The 18,512-nt window shown below is 39.5% G+C and overlaps 1 protein-coding gene across 1 annotated transcript in view; it reads left to right on the forward strand.

The window, feature by feature from the left end:
- Positions 1-18,512, forward strand: part of LOC143808017 (tenascin-X-like) — a 332,081-nt gene that overhangs the window by 110,099 nt on the left and 203,470 nt on the right. Inside the window, exons 21-26 of the mRNA XM_077290219.1 lie at positions 7,104-7,361; positions 9,747-10,004; positions 10,144-10,401; positions 13,150-13,407; positions 16,129-16,386; positions 16,526-16,783. Coding sequence (XP_077146334.1) covers positions 7,104-7,361; positions 9,747-10,004; positions 10,144-10,401; positions 13,150-13,407; positions 16,129-16,386; positions 16,526-16,783 — 1,548 coding nt within the window. The remainder of the gene's footprint in view (positions 1-7,103; positions 7,362-9,746; positions 10,005-10,143; positions 10,402-13,149; positions 13,408-16,128; positions 16,387-16,525; positions 16,784-18,512) is intronic.

Here is an 18,512-nt window from a genome sequence, read left to right on the forward strand (position 1 = left end):
CGGGGGCTGTTTTGTCGCAGAGAAGCTCTGATGGCTCTGTGATGAAGCCATGTGCTTTCTTTTCAAGAAAGTTTTCGCCTGCCGAGCGGAATTATGATGTTGGTAATCGGGAGTTGTTGGCTATGAAGTGGGCATTTGAGGAGTGGCGACATTGGCTCGAGGGAGCTAAGCATCGTGTGGTGGTCTTGACTGATCACAAGAATTTGATTTATCTCGAGTCGGCCAAGCGGCTGAATCCTAGACAGGCTCGTTGGTCATTGTTTTTCTCTCGTTTTGATTTCGTGGTCTCATACCTGCCTGGTTCGAAGAATGTGAAGGCTGATGCTCTTTCTAGGAGTTTTGTGCCTGACTCTCCTGGTGATTCAGAGCCAGCTGGTATCCTCAGAGAAGGGGTGATTTTGTCTGCCATCTCCCCAGATTTGCGACGAGTGCTGCAGGAGTTTCAGGCGGATAGACCTGACCGTTGTCCACCGGAGAGACTGTTTGTCCCGGATAGATGGACCAGCAGAGTTATTTCCGAGGTTCATTCTTCGGTGTTGGCAGGCCATCCTGGGATTTTTGGTACCAGAGATTTGGTGGCTAGGTCCTTCTGGTGGCCTTACTTGTCGCGGGATGTGCGTTCCTTTGTGCAGTCTTCTGGAATTTGTGCTCGGGCTAAGCCTTGCTGTTCTCGTGCCAGTGGCTTGTTGTTGCCTTTGCCTGTCCCGAAGAGGCCTTCTACGCACATTTCCATGGATTTTATTTCAGATCTCCCTGTCTCTCAGAGAATGTCGGTCATTTGGGTGGTGTGTGATCGTTTTTCTAAAATGGTCCATTTGGTGCTCTTGCCTAAGTTGCCTTCCTCCTCCGAGTTGGTTCCTCTGTTTTTTCAAAATGTGGTTTGTTTGCACGGGATCCCTGAAAATATTGTTTCCGACAGAGGATCCCAGTTTGTGTCTAGATTTTGGCGGACCTTTTGTGCTAAGATGGGCATTAATTTGTCTTTTTCGTCGGCCTTCCATCCTCAGACAAATGGCCAAACCGAGCGCACTAATCAGACTTTGGAAACCTATTTAAGATGTTTTGTTTCTGCTGATCAGGACGACTGGGTGACTTTTTTGCCATTGGCCGAGTTTGCCCTTAATAATCGGGCTAGTTCTGCTACTTTGGTTTCGCCTTTTTTTTGTAATTCAGGGTTTCATCCTCGTTTTTTCTCGGGTCAGGTGGAGTCTTCTGACTGTCCTGGAGTGGATGTTGTGGTGGATAAGTTGCATCAGATTTGGAATCATGTGGTGGACAATTTGAAGTTGTCACAAGAGAAGGCTAAGCACTTTGCCAACCGCCGTCGCTGTGTGGGTCCCCGACTTCGCATTGGGGATTTGGTGTGGTTGTCTTCTCGCTTTGTTCCTATGAAGGTCTCCTCTCCTAAGTTTAAGCCTCAGTTTATCGGTCCTTATAAGATTTTGGAAGTCCTTAACCCTGTGTCATTTCGTTTGGACCTCCCGGCATCGTTTGCTATTCATAATGTGTTCCATCGGTCGTTGTTGCAGAGGTATGTGGTGCCTGTGGTTCCTTCGGTTGAGCCTCCTGCCCCTGTGCTGGTTGAGGGAGAATTGGAATACGTGGTGGAGAAGATCTTGGATTCTCGTATTTCTATACGGAGGCTTCAGTATTTGGTTAAGTGGAAAGGCTATGGTCAGGAGGATAATTCCTGGGTTGTCGCCTCTGATGTTCATGCGGCCGATTTGGTTCGTGCCTTCCATGTTGCTCATCCTGGTCACCCTGGGGGTTTTGATGAGGGTTCGGTGACCCCTCCTCAAGGGGGGGGTGCTGTTGTGAATTCCGTTTTCAGGCTCCCTCTTGTGGTCACAGATGGTATTGTGTGACTTTGGTTTTTTGGCTCCCCCTGGTGGTTTGGTTTATTATCCTGCGGGTCTGCTGGATCAGCTGCCTCGTTATTCACCAGGGAGGTTCCTATTTAGCTCTGCTTCACTGCCACTTGTTGCCGGCTGACAATGTATTCAGTGCTATTCTGATTACTCCTGATTATCTCGTTTTCTGCCTCTTCAGGATAAGCTAAGTTCTGTTTGAATATTTTTTGCTCATCTGCCTACAATATGATTTCTGTGTATGATGAGTCTAGTCCAGCTTGCTAACGTGATTTCTTTTGCTGGTAAGCTCTGGGGTACGGAGTTGCTTCCCCCGCACCGTTAGTTGGTGCGGGGGCTCAAGCAATCTCTGCGTGGATATTTTGAATAGGGTTTTTTATTGACCGCACAGTTTCTTTCCTATTTTCTGCTATCTAGTATTAGCGGGCCTCATTTGCTAAATCTGATTTCATCTCTGCGTTTGTGCTTTCCCTTTAACTCACCGTTAATATTTGTGGGGAGCTATTCTATATCTTTGGGGTCTTCCACTGAGGCAAGTGAGGACTTTCTTTCCTTCCAGGAATAGTCAGTTTCTCAGGCCGTGACGAGACGTCTAGGATTTTTAGGGAACGTTCCACGGCTGCCTATAGTTGTTTGCGGATAGGATCAGGTTGCGGTCAATCTAGTTACCACTTCCCCAGAGCTAGTAGTCTGTTCAGTTACTTAGCTAGTCCGACCTGCGATCCTTGCCACTAGGATCATAACAGCTATCTCTTCAGCTTTGTATCATCCGCAAACTTGATTAGTATACCTTCAGTTTCCTTACCTACATTATTTATAAAAATGTTGAACAACACTGGGGCAAGGACAGAGCCTTGTTTTACCCCACTTCAAACACTTCCAGTTGGATGTACAACCATTTATTACCACTCTTTGAGTATAATCACTGAGCCAATTATGAATTTACCTAAATATGGCCTTATCAATCCCATACTTGGTCATTTTTTTAGTGAGGATAGTATGAGATATTTATAAAATATTTTGCTGAAGTCAAGATATATTATGTCTACTACATTTTCCTGATCCACCCAGTCAGTGATTCCATCATATAAGGAAATTGGATTAGTCTGGCATGATTTGTATGCTACAAACTTATGTTGGCTCTGGTAAATTACTGTACTCTTGCATACAGGCTGTAGAATAATTAGTTCAAATATATTTTCTGGTATAGAAGTAAGGCTCGCTAGTCTGTAGTTTCCTGGCTCCATCTTCATTCCTTTTTGAAGATAGGGACAATATTTCCCCTTCTCCAATCTTCTGGAACTTCTGTTCTCCAGGATTTTCAAAGATTCTGTCTAGCGGATTTACAATTTCCTCTGCTATCTCTTTCTGTACCCTAGGATGCAATTTATCCAGACCAGAAGATTTCAATTCATTTAAATTAGCTAAGTTTTCCCTCACCATCTCTCTGTTTGTAGATAGTGTGGATTCTTTTATTCCTTTGATAGCACCCTGATGATCAGTTGATGTTACATTTGCTTTCTTAGAGAACACAGATGCAAACTAAGAATTTAAAAGTTTGGCCTTCTCAACATCATTTTTACCACTTCACCTTTTCATCCTGTAAAAATCCTATAGCATATTTGACTTTTGTTTTGCTTTTGACATACCCCCAATATCCATTCTTACTGCTTTTGGTCTCCATTGCAAGCCTCACTTCATTACTGGCTTTAGCTCTTCTACACTTGCCCTGCATTCCCTGCAATCAGAATTGTATTCTTCTTTCAATATGCCCTGTTATGATCCGGTGGCCTTGGAGCCGCATGAGACCTTCTCTGGAGAAGGTGGTACCTGTACAGACCGCAACCCTAAACTGACACCGCAACTAGAAGTAGCCGTGGGGTGTACCTAACACATCCTAGACACCTCAACACAGCCAGAGGACTAAATAACCCTATAGATGAAAATGGGAATTCTATCTTGCCTCAGAGCAGAAACCCCAAAGGATAGGCAGCCCCCCACAAATATTGATGGTGAATATAAGAGTAAAGACACACATAGGCTGAAAACAGGATTTAGCAAAAGAGGCACTTCTAGCTAAATAGTAAAGGATAGGACAGAGTACTAAGCGGTCAGTATTAAAACTCTGGAAATATCCACAGCAGAAAATACAAAAATTCCACATCTAACTAAAGACATAGAATGTATATCTGCATCTCCAGAGAATCCAGCATGACTGAAAAAATCCAAACAAGTCTAAGCTGGACAAGACAAAACAATAAATTGTTCTGAACTGAAAAGCACACTACATGTGTGCTGCAGGAAAATAAACAAGACACTTATCTTGGCAGAATTGGCAGAACAGCAGAAGGAACCAGACAGGGATGTAAACCCTCCAAGAACAATGGACAACTGGCACTAACTAATGAATCCAGCACACCTAAATACCAAATAGAGCTGCAATCAGCAGAAACACCTGCCCGGATTACAACCCAGAGACAACTGCACTATCACAAACAACCACTGGAGGGAGCCCAAGAACAGAATTCACAACAATGCCCCCTCTTTCTGTTTAATATACTGTATATTTCTTTTTTCCTTTTCAACAAATTATGACGTTCTGTTTTCATTCATCCTGGTCTTAAATGCTTCTAATTCTTCCTTCTTTCCTCTTTTCTGAATTGTTAACGATTGTACAGTGAGAATTTCATTTAGCAAAATTTCCCATCCTTTTTTCGAAATGCAATGATGTGTTATATATATTACTAGCTGTACTACCCGGCTTCGCCCGGGATAATAACTGCTGTTAGCAAAATAGAATGTGTTAACAAAAATTTATTCTGCACAAAAAAACCACAAAACAAATAGATAGAAATGTAATTATTAAAAGGCAAAAACTAAGCTAATAGAAGCATTTTACAACATATATTTCAACACCAGAGATATTCCACACAGATTTAACTAAATTGGCCAAGTAATGTGAAGTAATCTTCTACTACTTATTCGAGAGCCTTTTGATAAACGACATTCTTAGCTTTTCCTTCAGGTGCAAAAACAAACAGATTTTTGGCTGTTCCAACTCTTGAACAGGCCACATAAAGTTGACCATGAGAAAAGCATGGAGATTGTAAATCTAAGCTAGCTGAAGAGCCCGGCATTGCCTGGGCATAGTAAATATCTGTGGTTAGTTATAGCACCTCACTTCTCTTATTTTCCCATCACGCCTCTCATTTTCCCCATCACATCTTTCATTTTCCCCCTCACATCTCTCATTTTCTCCCTCACACCTCTCATTTTCCCCCTCACTCCTCTTATTTTCCCCCTCACTCCTCTCATTCCCCCCTAACACTTGTCATTTCGACCTCACATCTGTCATTTTCCGATCACTCCACTATTTTCCCTCACTCCTCTCATTTTGCACTCACACTTTTTCATTTTCACCTCACACCTCTCATTTTCACCTCAGTATATACATGTTTGTCATCTCCCTTATATATAGTATACACCTGTATGTCATCTCCTGTATATAGTATATACCTGTATGTCATCTCCCCTGTATATAGTATATACCTGCTGTGTGTCATCTCCCCTATATATAGTATATACCTGTATGTCATCTCCTCCTATACATAGCATATACCTGTATGTCATCTCCTCCTGTATATACTATATACCTGTAGGTAATCTGCTCCTGTATATAGTATATACCTGTGTGTCATCTCCTTCTGTATATAGTATATACCTGTATGTCATCTCCTGCTGTATGTAGTATGTACCTGTATGTCATCTCCTCCTCTATATAGTATATACCTGTGTGTCATCTCCCCTGTAAATAGTATATACCTGTGTGTCATCTCCTCCTGTATATAGTATATATCTGTATCTCATCTCCTCCTGTATTAGACCTCGTTCACACATTATTTGGTCAGTATTGTTACCTCAGTATTTGTAAGCTAAATTGGCAGCCTGATAAATCCCCAGCCAACAGTAAGCCCACCCCCTGGCAGTATATATTAGCTCACACATACACATAATAGACTGGTCATGTGACTGACAGCTGCCGGATTCCTATATGGTACATTTGTTGCTCTTGTAGTTTGTCAGCTTATTAATCAGATTTTTATTTTTGAAGGATAATACCAGACTTGTGTGTGTTTTAGGGCGAGTTTCGTGTGTCAAGTTGTGTGTGTTGAGTTGCGTGTGGCGACATGCATGTAGCGACTTTTGTGAGATGAGTTTTGTGTGGCGACATGCGTGTAGCAACTTTTTGTGTGTCGAGTTGCATGTGACAGGTTAGTGTAGCAAGTTGTGTGCAGCAAGTTTTGCGCATGGCGAGTTTTGCGAGTGGCGAGTTTTATGTGTGGTGCCTTTTGAGTATGTGCAAGTTTTGTGTGAGGCAACTTTTGCATGTGTTGCAACTTTTGTGCATGTGGCAATTTTTCCGCGTGTGCAAGTTTTGCGTGTGGCGAGTTTTCCATGAGGTGAGTTTTGCACGTGTGGCGAGTTTTGCATGTGGATAGTTTTGCGCGTGGCGAGTTTTGAGCGGCGACTTTTGTGTTTCAACTTTTATGTGGCGAGGTTGGTGTATGTGTGGTGAAATGTGCGCTGAGGGTGGTATATGTGTTCGAGCACGTGGTAGTGTGTGGCGCATTTTGTGTGTGTGTTCATATCCCCGTGGTGGTGTGGTGATTATCCCATGTCGGGGCCCTACCTTAGCAACTGTACAGTATATACTCTTTGGCGCCATCACTCTCATTCTTTAAGTCCCCCTTGTTCACATCTGGCAGCTGTTAATTTGCCTCCAACACTTTTCCTTTCATTTTTTCCCCATTATGTAGATAGGGGCAAAATTGTTTGGTGAATTGAAAGCGCGGGGTTAAAATTTCACCTCACAACATAGCTTTGATGCTCTCAGGGTCCAGACGTGTGACTGTGCAAAATTTTGTGCCTGTAGCTGCGACGCCTCCAACACTTTTCCTTTCACTTTTTCCCCATTATGTAGATAGGGGCAAAATTGTTTGGTGAATTGGAAAGCGCGGGGTTAAAATTTCACCTCACAATATAGCCTATGACGCTCTCGGGGTCCAGACGTGTGACTGTGCAAAATTTTGTGGCTGTAGCTGCAACGGTTCAGATGCCAATCCCGGACATACACACATACATACATACATACACACATTCAGCTTTATATATTAGATTATACATAAGTGAGTGCTGTCCTGAGGTGTGACATCAGATTCTTTTTTACTTCTACAGAGCCCGATGTCATCACAGATCTGAGAACATTAAATATCAGCACCACTTCTATAACTTTAGGCTGGCAAATACCAGATGGAAATGTCACTTTCTACCTGATAGAGATGGCAGGTCCTGTCACTGTGTATTTTCAGACATCTATAAATGAGTCTGTTATTAAAGATTTGATGCCTGGAAATTTATACTCATTCCGAGTATTTGCTGTTGTTGGTGAACCTAATGTGCAAGGAAACGGGGTAGACATATCCGCTTACACTAGTAAGTATTGCTCCTATATCCTTCTATTATTTCTTTTTATCTTACCTTTTTTATCACATGTAGTTCCTGAGTCATCATTTGCATTCTTTAAGTAATTTTCCTTCTTGTCTTGTGGTATTAGTTGCCGTTTTTAGCGCCAACCAAACTGGTTCACATGATTTATGAATTTGGCGCAAAGTAAAAAATTGGTGGCGAAAATTGTGACAAAAATACTGGTGCACTAAAAAATTCAACAGAGGAGAACTGGAATGAATTTATTCCAAATATTGTGATTTTATAAAAAGTTACACCCTAGGGTTTGCTGGTACTCCTATAAACACTAACATTTATAGGGGACTGCAATGTTTAAATATATACTGCAATATTGTGATATAGTATATAGTAGAAATGATAAGACAATTGCAGGTTTCAGTCTTGCAAGTAGACTAATAATAATTAATTAATTAATTAATTAATTAATCAATCATAATTAATGATTACTTTTAATTATAATTAAAAGTAATAAAAAATTACACACTTGGCATATCTGTATTCATAAAAGTCTGATCTATTAAAATATGAAATTAGAATTGCAGTTTTTTGTTTCTTTGATCACAACACAGCAAAAAATGCAATAAGAAGCATTCAGAACATATCTACCCCAAAATGTTTTTTTGTGTAATTAATTTTTTCCAGTATTCCAGTAAGTTGATTGGTAATATAGAAAAGGTGCCATTCCAAACTACAACTTGTCCCACAATTAACAAACCCTTTTACTGCTATGTTGACTGCATAATAAAAAAAAGTTATGCCTCTTGGAAGAAGGGGAGGAGAAAATTAAAACAAACATATTAGAAAACTGACATGTCAGGAAGATATTAATAAATTGTTATTCTTTTTTCTGCATGTCATTATTGTGTATGCCATTTCACCAGAGATTCTGCTTTTGTTTATTACGGTTCAGAGAGGTGTTTTGCAGACACATAGGGAGCTGTAGTCTGGAGATAACTCATTGACTTTGGAGGAGATTTGTAGGCATAATCCAAGATCTGAGGAGGGATCAACTGGGGAGACTCTGTGTTATCTGTGTATAGGTTTTATTGATAATAAGATGAAGGGATCTCCACAGTAAGGGAAGTGTAAAGGTACCTTCACACTAAGCGACTTTGCAATGATAACGATAGCGATCCGTGACGTTGCAGCGTCCTGGATAGCGATATCGTTGTGTTTGACACGCAGCAGCGATCTGGATCCTGCTGTGATATCGCTGGTCGTTGCTGAAAGTTCAGAACTTTATTTGGTCGTCAGATCGGCGTGTATCGTCGTGTTTGACACCAAAAGCAACGATGCCAGCGATGTTTTACAAAGGTAACCAGGGTAAACATCGGGTTACTAAGCGCAGGGCCGCGCTTAGTAACCCAATGTTTACCCTGGTTACCAGTGTAAAAGTAAAAAAAACAAACAGTACATATTCACCTTCTGCTGTCTGTGACACGTCCCTCGCCGTCTGCTTCCTGCACTGACTGTGAGTACCGGCCGAAAAAGTAAAAGCAGAGCACAACGGTGACGTCACCGCTGTGCTGTGCCTTATGGCCGGCAATCACAGTCAGTGCAGGAAGCAGATGGCGAGGGACGTGTGACAGACAGCAGAAGGTGAGTATGTACTGTTTGTTTTTTTTACTTTTACACTGGTAACCAGGGTAAACATTGGGTTACTAAGCGCGGCCCTGCGCTTAGTAACCCAATGTTTACCCTGGTTACCAGGGGACTTCGGCATAGTTGGTCGCTGGAGAGCTGTCAGTGTGACAGCTCTCCAGCGACCACACAGCGACGCTGCAGCGATCGGCATCGTTGTCGATATCGCTGCAGTGTCGCTTAGTGTGAAGGTACCTTTAGCCTATTGTGAGGGTCAGTGTAAAAAGAGCTTGTTTTATAAAATGAGCTACAGTGGTTCCTACCATGTGCTGTTCCAGTGTTCATACCATAGTGTACGAATATTAATCTTTTCAAGTGGCAGCTTAATTTTGTTTTTGAGCTTTCATTTTTTCCTCCCTTTCTTTCAAGTCACATAAACATATTAGGGCTTTTCCTGCCAGACGAGTTGTACTTTTGAATGGCACCATTTATTTTACTGATTGATGTAGTGGAAAATGGGTAAAAAATTCCAAGTATGGAGAAATACCGAAGAAAAATAGCAATTCTGCAATATTTCAATGTGTTGTATAATTACCGTTTTCATACAGGGATTCATAGACGTAATACCGTGGCCGATAAGGAGGCATTCCATATGAAGAGTGGGGGGCCATGGGCTCTGTAGCTACGCCCGTAAACCAACAGTCATAAAAAGATTAGCATTTTATATGCTTCACTCTGGGAGATAACTACAGGATTGTGATTACTTTCTAGTTCCCGGTCTAGTGAAGAATCTTACAGTGGACAATATCACTACTACCTCAGTGACTCTGAACTGGGAGATACCAGATGGAAATGCAGATTCCTACATGATCCAGGTTCTTGAAGATCCAAGTTTAAACAGAATTGTGAACACCACTTTGAATACAATTGGAGGCCTCATGCCTGGATATTTTTACACTTTCATGGTTTTTGCTCTTGTGGGAAATGACATGGTGCAAGGAGATAAGAATACCATATCTACTTATACAGGTGTGTTTCTACGGCAGGGATAAATCTATTGGTGTGCTGATGGCACAGCCATACCCTTAAGCACATAACTAAATCATTTGTAATGATACTTAATTTGTTGTAAGCTGAAATATAACTGCTGCTTGTGGTTACTTTCTAGAACCGGACATAGTGGGGAATCTTAGGACAGAGAATATCACAACCACTTCTATATCTCTGAGCTGGGAGAAACTGAATGGGAATGCTGATTCTTATAAGATCCAGATCATTGAAGATCCAAGTTTAAACAGAATTGTGACCACTTCTTTCAATACAATTGGAGGCCTCACGCCTGGATATTATTACACATTCATGGTCTTTGCTCTTGTGGGAAATAACAGTGTACAAGGAAAAAAGAATACCACATTTACATACACAAGTGAGTCATTATAACTGTTTTACAATTACATTATCATTAGGGTGCATTTCATGACCACTCAGTAGAATCATAGTATCATAAAATGCTAGAGTTGAAAGGGATCTCAAGGGTCATCGTGTCCAACCCGTTGCTCAATGCAGGATTCACTAAACCATCTCAGACAGATGTCTGTACAGCCCCTGAAGACTTCCATTGAAGGTGAACTCATCACCTCTAGTGGCAGCCTGTTCCATTGAATGAAAACACTCACTGTCAAAAAGTTTTTTCTAATATCTAATCTGAATCTTTTCTCTTTCAGTTTCATTCCATTGCTACTCATGTTTCCATTCGAAAATGAGAATAAGGATGATCCCTCTATACTCTGACATCCCTTCAGCTATTTGTAGACAGCTATTAAGTCTCCTCTTAGCCTTCTTTTTTGCAAGTTAAACATTCCCAGATCTTTTAAACATTCCTCATAGGACATTGTTTGCAGTCACTCACTATAATGCTAGGTCTTCTATGAATTTGCTCCAGTTTTTCTATGTTTTTTTTTAAATGTGGTGCCCAGAACTGGACACAGTATTCCAGAAGAGGTCAAGGAAGGGTAGAGGGGGATAATTACTTCATGTGATCTAGAGTCTATGCTTCTCTTAATACATCCCATAATGTGACGGTGCACCATCTTGGGTGTCAGGTTTGAGCATTCCTACACGGACATTTTCCTGAAAAGTGGATTGGTCATCGTTGGCCAGTTAAAAGGCCACTATGGTCTCCCAATCTGACTCCCTTAGACTTTTATCTTTGGGGTCATCTGAAGGCAATTATCTATGATGAGAAGATACGAGAAGTGCAGTATTTGAAACAACGGATACTGGAAGCCTGTGGTAGCATTTCTTCTGCAGTGTTGCTATCAGTGTGTCATGAGTGGGAGAAGAGGGTTGCATTGACAATTCAACACAATGGCAGCACTTTGAACACATTTTATAAGTGGTCATAAACTTGTAAATAACTCATGAAAGAATAAAGTTACATTAAAACAAAGCACACCATTGTTTTCTTGAGAAATTCTCAATAACTTTGATGTGCCACATCACCCTCTTCTCATTGAAAATAATAAAGTTAGATACAAAATAGCAGACTTCAAAATGGCCGCCATGGTCACCACCAATATTGAAACGTTTTTCCCCTCCCATATACTAGTGTGCCATAAACAGGAAGTTGATATCATCAACCATTCCCGTTTTATTTAGGTGTATCCATATAAATGACCCACCCTGTATATTCAAATCTTTTGCACATGTGCTATTGCTTAGTTCTACTAGTCCCATTCAATAGATGGAGTTTTCATTTTTCTTGCCCATTTGTAGAATCTTGCATTTCTCCCTGTTAAATATCACTCTATTAGTCGCTGCCCATTGTTCAACTTATCTAGATCCTTCTGAATTCTTTCACTGGCTTCTCTAATGTTAGCTATCTCTCCAGCTTTGTATCATCCACAAGCTTGATTAGTATACCTTCAGTTCCCTTACCTACATTATTTATAAAAATGTTCAACAACACTGGGGCAAGGACAGAGCCTTCTTGTACCCCACTTGAAACACTCTTCCAGTTGGATGTACAACCATTTATTACCACTCTTTGAGTATAATCACTGAGCCAATTATGAATTTACCTAAATATGGCCTCATCAATCCCATACTTGGTCATTTTTTAGTGAGGATAGTATGAGATATTTTATAAAATATTTTGCTGAAGTCGAGATATACTATGTCTACTACATTTTCCTGATCCACCCAGTCAGTGATTCCATCATAGAAGGAAATTAGATTAGTCTGGCATGATTTGTATGCTACAAACCCATGTTGGCTCTGGTTAATTACTGTATTCTTACATACAGGCTGTAGAATAATTTGTTCAAATTTCTTTCCTGGTATAGAAGTAAGGCTCACTGGTCTGTAGTTTCCTGGCTCCATCTTCATTCCTTTTTGAAGATAGGGACAAAATTTGCCCTTCTCCAATCTTCTGGAACTTCTGTTCTCCAGGATTTTTCAAAGATTCTGTCTAGTGGATTTACAATTTCCTCTGCTATCTCTTTCTGTACCCTACGATGCAATTCATCCGGACCAGAAGATTTCAATTCATTTAAATTAGCTAAGTTTTCCCTCACCATCTCTCTGTTTGTAGATAGTGTGGATTCTTTTATTCCTTTGATAGCACCCTGATGATCAGTTGATGTTACATTTGCTTTCTTAGAGAACACAGATGCAAACTAAGAATTTAAAAGTTTGGCCTTCTCAATGTCATTTTTACCACTTCACCTTTTAATGATGTAAAAATCCTATAGCATCTTTGACTTTTCTTTTGCTTTTGACATACCCCCAAATCCATTCCTACTGCTTTTGGTCTCCCTTGCAAGCCTCACTTCATTACTGGCTTTAGCTCTTCTACACTTGCCCTGCATTCCCTGCAATCAGAATTGTTCTTCTTTCAATATGTCCCCCTCTTTCTGTTTAATATACTGTATATTTCTTTTTTCCTTTTCAACAAATTATGACGTTCTGTTTTCATCTATCCTGGTCTCCATAAATGCTTCTAATTCTTCCTTCTTTCCTTCTTTTCTGAATTGTTACCGATTGTACAGTGAGAATTTCATCTAGCAAAATTTCCCATCCTTTTTTCTAAATGCAATGATGTGTTATATATATTATTATACATAAGTGAGTGTTATCCTGAGGTGTGACATCAGATTCTTTTTTACTTCTACAGAGCCCGATGTCATCACAGATCTGAGAACGTTAAATATCAGCACCACTTCTATAACTTTAGGCTGGCAAATATCAGATGGAAATGTCACTTTCTACCTGATAGAGATGGCAGGTCCTGTCACTGTGTATTTTCAGACATCTATAAATGAGTCTGTTATTAAAGATCTGATGCCTGGAAATTTATACTCATTCCGAGTATTTGCTGTTGTTGGTGAACCTAATGTGCAAGGAAACGGAGTAGACATATCCGCTTACACTAGTAAGTATTGCTCCTATATCCTTCCATTATTTCTTTTTATCTTACCTTTTTTATTACATCACTGAACAACACCCCTCATCATCAAATGAAGGGAAAATTAGAAGCAACAGCCAAAAATACGAATATATTATAAAATTTATTAATTTATTTCATACACAAAAAGTTAAAATTAACAAGAGAATATCACCAAAAGTTCCGAGGATAATACAAAAATAATGTATATTAAGGGAAAAAGTACACACATAATGTAATGAAGCAATGCTGAAATGCCCAGGTAACCTGATAAAAATTTGCCTATAAACCAGGATTAGAAACTACTAAATAGCAGAATCCTATATCTAAAATAACCGTGCAAAAAACATATATAGGGCAAAAAAAGGGCTATATGTCTGTGTGCCAAATAACTCTCAATTGAAACTGCTCAAATGTCAGAATCTTAGTTATAAAATGGGCATGCCCCCTGTTGAGGAAGCCACATGGCGAAACGGCGCTGTCGGGGTGTCCGTGATAATACATACGAGGTTTAAAGGTCACACGTAAGTAGCATGCCTCTATATTGCGTACCTGCTATAGGCTGCTGTATGTTGGTAATTTTTGTATTTAGCATGGCCATTTTATAACTAAGATTCTGACATTTGAGCAGTTTCAATTGAGAGTTATTTGGCACACAGACATATAGCCCTTTTTTTGCCCTATATATGTTTTTTGCACGGTTATTTTAGATATAGGATTCTGCTATTTAGTAGTTTCTAATCCTGGTTTATAGGCAAATTTTTATCAGGTTACCTGGGCATTTCAGCATTGCTTCATTACATTATGTGTGTACTTTTTCCCTTAATATACATTATATTTGTATTATCCTCGGAACTTTTGGTGATATTCTCTTGTTAATTTTAACTTTTTGTGTATGAAATAAATTAATAAATTTTATAATATATTCGTATTTTTGGCTGTTGCCTCTAATTTTCCCTTCATTTGATGATGAGGGGTGTTGTTCAGTGATTATAGGTGTGGGGGTATTGCCTCATAGGTTGGATTTTGTAATGTATAACTTTTTTATTACATGTAGTTCCTGAGTCATCATTTACATTATTTAAGAAATTTTCGTTTTTGTCTTGTGGTATTAGTTGCTGTTTTTAGCGCCAACCAAAGTGGCGCACATGATTTATGAATTTGGCGCAAAGTAAAAAATTTGCTTTTTTACGTTCTTTAACCTTTCTTGCAAATTTTGCTAGCAGTAGTTGCACATTGGCGTCAAAGGTGGCAAAAATTGTGCCAAAAATACTGGCGCACTCAAAAATTCAACAGAGGAGAACTGGAATGAATTTACTCCAAATATTGTGATTTTATAAAAAGTTACACCCTAGGATATGCTGGTACTCCTTTAAACACTAACATTATTAGAGGACTGCAATTTTTAATATATACTGCAATACTGTGATATTGCAGTATATAGTAGAAATGATAAGGCAATTGCAGGTTTAAGTCTTGCAAGTAGACTAATAATTATTAATTAATTATAATTAATAATTTTAATTATAATTAAAATTTTAAAAAAACTACACGTTTGGCATATCTGTATTCATAAAAGTCTGATCTATTAAAATATGAAATTAACTTGATGAATAAATGTCGTAAAAAAATTTAAATGACAGAATTGCAGTTTCTTGTTTCTTTGATCACAACACAGCAAAAAATGCAATAAGAAGCATTCAGAACATATCTACCCCAAAATGTTTTTTTGTGCAATTAATTTTTTCCAGTATTCCAGTAAGTTGATTGGTAATATAGAAAAGGTGCCATTCCAAACTACAACTTGTCCCAAAATTAACAAACCCTTTTACTGCTATGTTGACTGCATAATAAAAAAAAGTTATGCCTCTTGGAAGAAGGGGAGGAGAAAATTAAAGCAAACATAATAGAAAACTGACATGTCAGGAAGATATTAATAAATTGTTATTCTGTTTTCTGCATGTCATTATGGTGTATGCCATTTCACCAGAGATTCTGCTTTTGTTTATTACGGTTCAGAGAGGTGTTTTGCAGTCACATAGGGAGCTGTAGTCTGGAGATAACTCATTGACTTTGGAGGAGCATTCTAGGCATAATCTGTGATCTGAGATGGGATCAACCGGGGAGACTCTGTGTTATCTGTGTATAGGTTTTATTGATAATAAGATGAAGGGATCTCCACAGTAAGGGAAGTATAAGCCTAATGTGAGGGTCAGTGTAAAAAGTGCTTGTTTTATAAAATGAGCTACAGTGGTTCCTACCATGTGCTGTTCCAGTGTTCATACCATAGTGTAAGAATATTAATCTTTTCAAGTGGCAGCTTAATTTTGTTTTTGAGCTTTCATTTTTTCCTCCCTTTCTTTCAAGTCACATAAAAGCATTAGGGCTTTTCCTGCCAGACGAGTTATACTTTTGAATGGCACCATTTATTTTACTGATTGATGTAGTGGAAAATGGGGAAAAAATTCCAAGTATGGAGAAATACCGATGAAAAATAGCAATTCTGCAATATTTCAATGTGTCGTATAATTACCGTTTTCATACAAGGCTTCATAGACGTAATACCATGGCCGACAAGGAGGCATTACATATGAAGAGTGGGGGGCCATGGGCTCTGTAGCTAAGCCCGTAAACCAACAGTCATAAAAAGATTAGTATTTTATATGCTTCACTCTGGGAGATAACTACAAGATTGTGTTTACTTTCTAGTTCCCGGTCTAGTGAAGAATCTTACAGTGGACAATATCACTACTACCTCAGTGACTCTGAACTGGGAGATACCAGATGGAAATGCAGATTCCTATATGATCCAGGTTCTTGAAGATCCAAGTTTAAACAGAATTGTGAACACCACTTTGAATACAATTGGAGGCCTCATGCCTGGATATTTTTACACTTTCATGGTTTTTGCTCTTGTGGGAAATGACATGGTGCAAGGAGATAAGAATACCATATCTACTTATACAGGTGTGTTTCTACGGCAGGGATAAATCTATTGGTGTGCTGATGGCACAGCCATACCCTTAAGCACATAACTAAATCATTTGTAATGATACTTAATTTGTTGTAAGCTGAAATATAACTGCTGCTTGTGGTTACTTTCTAGAACCGGACATAGTGGGGAATCTTAGGACAGACAATATCACAACCACTTCTATATCTCTGAGCTGGGAGAAACTGAATGGGAATGCTGATTCTTATAAGATCCAGATCATTGAAGATCCAAGTTTAAACAGAATTGTGACCACTTCTTTCAATACAATTGGAGGCCTCACGCCTGGATATTATTACACATTCATGGTCTTTGCTCTTGTGGGAAATAACAGTGTACAAGGAAAAAAGAATACCACGTATACATACACAAGTGAGTCATTATCACTGCTTTACAATTTCATTATCATTAGGGTGTATTTCATGACCAGTCAGTCGAATCATAGTGTCATACAATGTTAGAGTTGGAAGGGTTCTCAAGGGTCATCGTGTCCAACCCCTTGCTCAATGCAGGATTCACTAAACCATCTCAGACAGATGTCTGCACAGCCTCTGAAGACTTCCATTGAAGGTGAACTCATCACCTCTCGTGGCAGCCTGTTCCATTGATTGAAAACACTCACTGTCAAAACGTTTTTTCTAATATCTAATCTGAATCTTTTCTCTTTCAGTTTCGTTCCATTGCTACTCATGTTTCCATGTGCAAATGAGAATAAGGATGATCCCTCTATACTCTGACATCCCTTCAGCTATTTGTAGACAGCTATTAAGTCTCCTCTTAGCCTTCTTTTTTGCAAGTTAAACATTCCCAGATCTTTTAAACATTCCTCATAGGACATTGTTTTCAGCCTGCTCACCATCCTGCTAGGTCTTCTCTGAACTTACTCCAGTTTTTCTATGCCTTTTTTAAAATGTGGTGCCCAGAACTGGACACAGTATACCAGAAGAGGTCAAAGAAGAGTAGAGGGGGATAATTACTTCATGTGATCTAGAGTCTATGCTTCTTTTAATACATCCCAGGACTGCGTTTGCCTTTTATATACTGCATCACAGTGTTGATTCATGTGCATTCTGTGATCTATTAGTACAGGGCAGGCCATTTATATGGATACACCTAAATAAAATAGGAATGGTTGGTGATATCACCTTCCTGTTTGTGGCACATTAGTATATGGGAGGGGGAAAACGTTTCAAGATGGATGGTGACCATGTCGGCCATTTTGAAGTCGGCCATTTTGGATCTAACTTTATTTTTTTAATGGGAAGTGGATCATGTGATACATCAAACTTGAGAATTGAGAATTTCACAAGAAAAACAATGGTGTGCTTGGTTTTAGCTTAACTTTATTCTTTCATTCTTGTATCCATATAAATGGCCCACCCTGTATATTCAAATCTTTTGCACATGTGCTATTGCTTAGTTCTATTACTCCCATTCAATAGATGTAGTTTTCATTTTTCTTGCCCATATGTAGAATCTTGCATTTCTGCTAGTGTTGAGCATTCCGATACCGCAAGTATCGGGTATCGGCCGATACTTGCGGGTATCGGAATTCCGATACCGAGATCCGATACTTTTGTGGTATCGGGTATCGGTATCGAAACAACATTAATGTGTAAAATACAACATTAATGTGTAAAATAAAGAATTAAAATAAAAAATATTGCTATACTCACCTCTCCGACGCAGCCTGGACCTCACCGAGGGAACTGGCAGCGTTGTTTGCTTAAAATGCGCGCGTTTCCTGCCTCCCGCGACGTCACGGCTTCTGATTGGTCGCGTGCCGCCCATGTGGCCGCGATGCGACCAATCACAGCAAGCCGTGACGTAATTTTGAGGTCCTGGAAGCCTAATTCTAGGCATTCAGGATTTTAAAATTACGTTCCAGCTTGTGATTGGTCGCGTTGCGGTCACATGGGCGACGCGACCAATCACAAGCCGTGACGTCATGGGAGGCAGTGAGGTGTTCTCCTATATGTAAGGGGGCTGAGTATTGTTTGTTGGATATTTTGTACTGTTTTTATGTATTTTTATGGTGTTTAGAATATCGCTATTTTTTTCTATTTGATTGTGACACCCTCATTGGCTATCTGTTAACCAT

This window comes from Ranitomeya variabilis, chromosome 2 (genome assembly GCF_051348905.1).
Source record: "Ranitomeya variabilis isolate aRanVar5 chromosome 2, aRanVar5.hap1, whole genome shotgun sequence".
Classification (NCBI taxonomy): Eukaryota; Metazoa; Chordata; class Amphibia; order Anura; family Dendrobatidae; genus Ranitomeya; species Ranitomeya variabilis.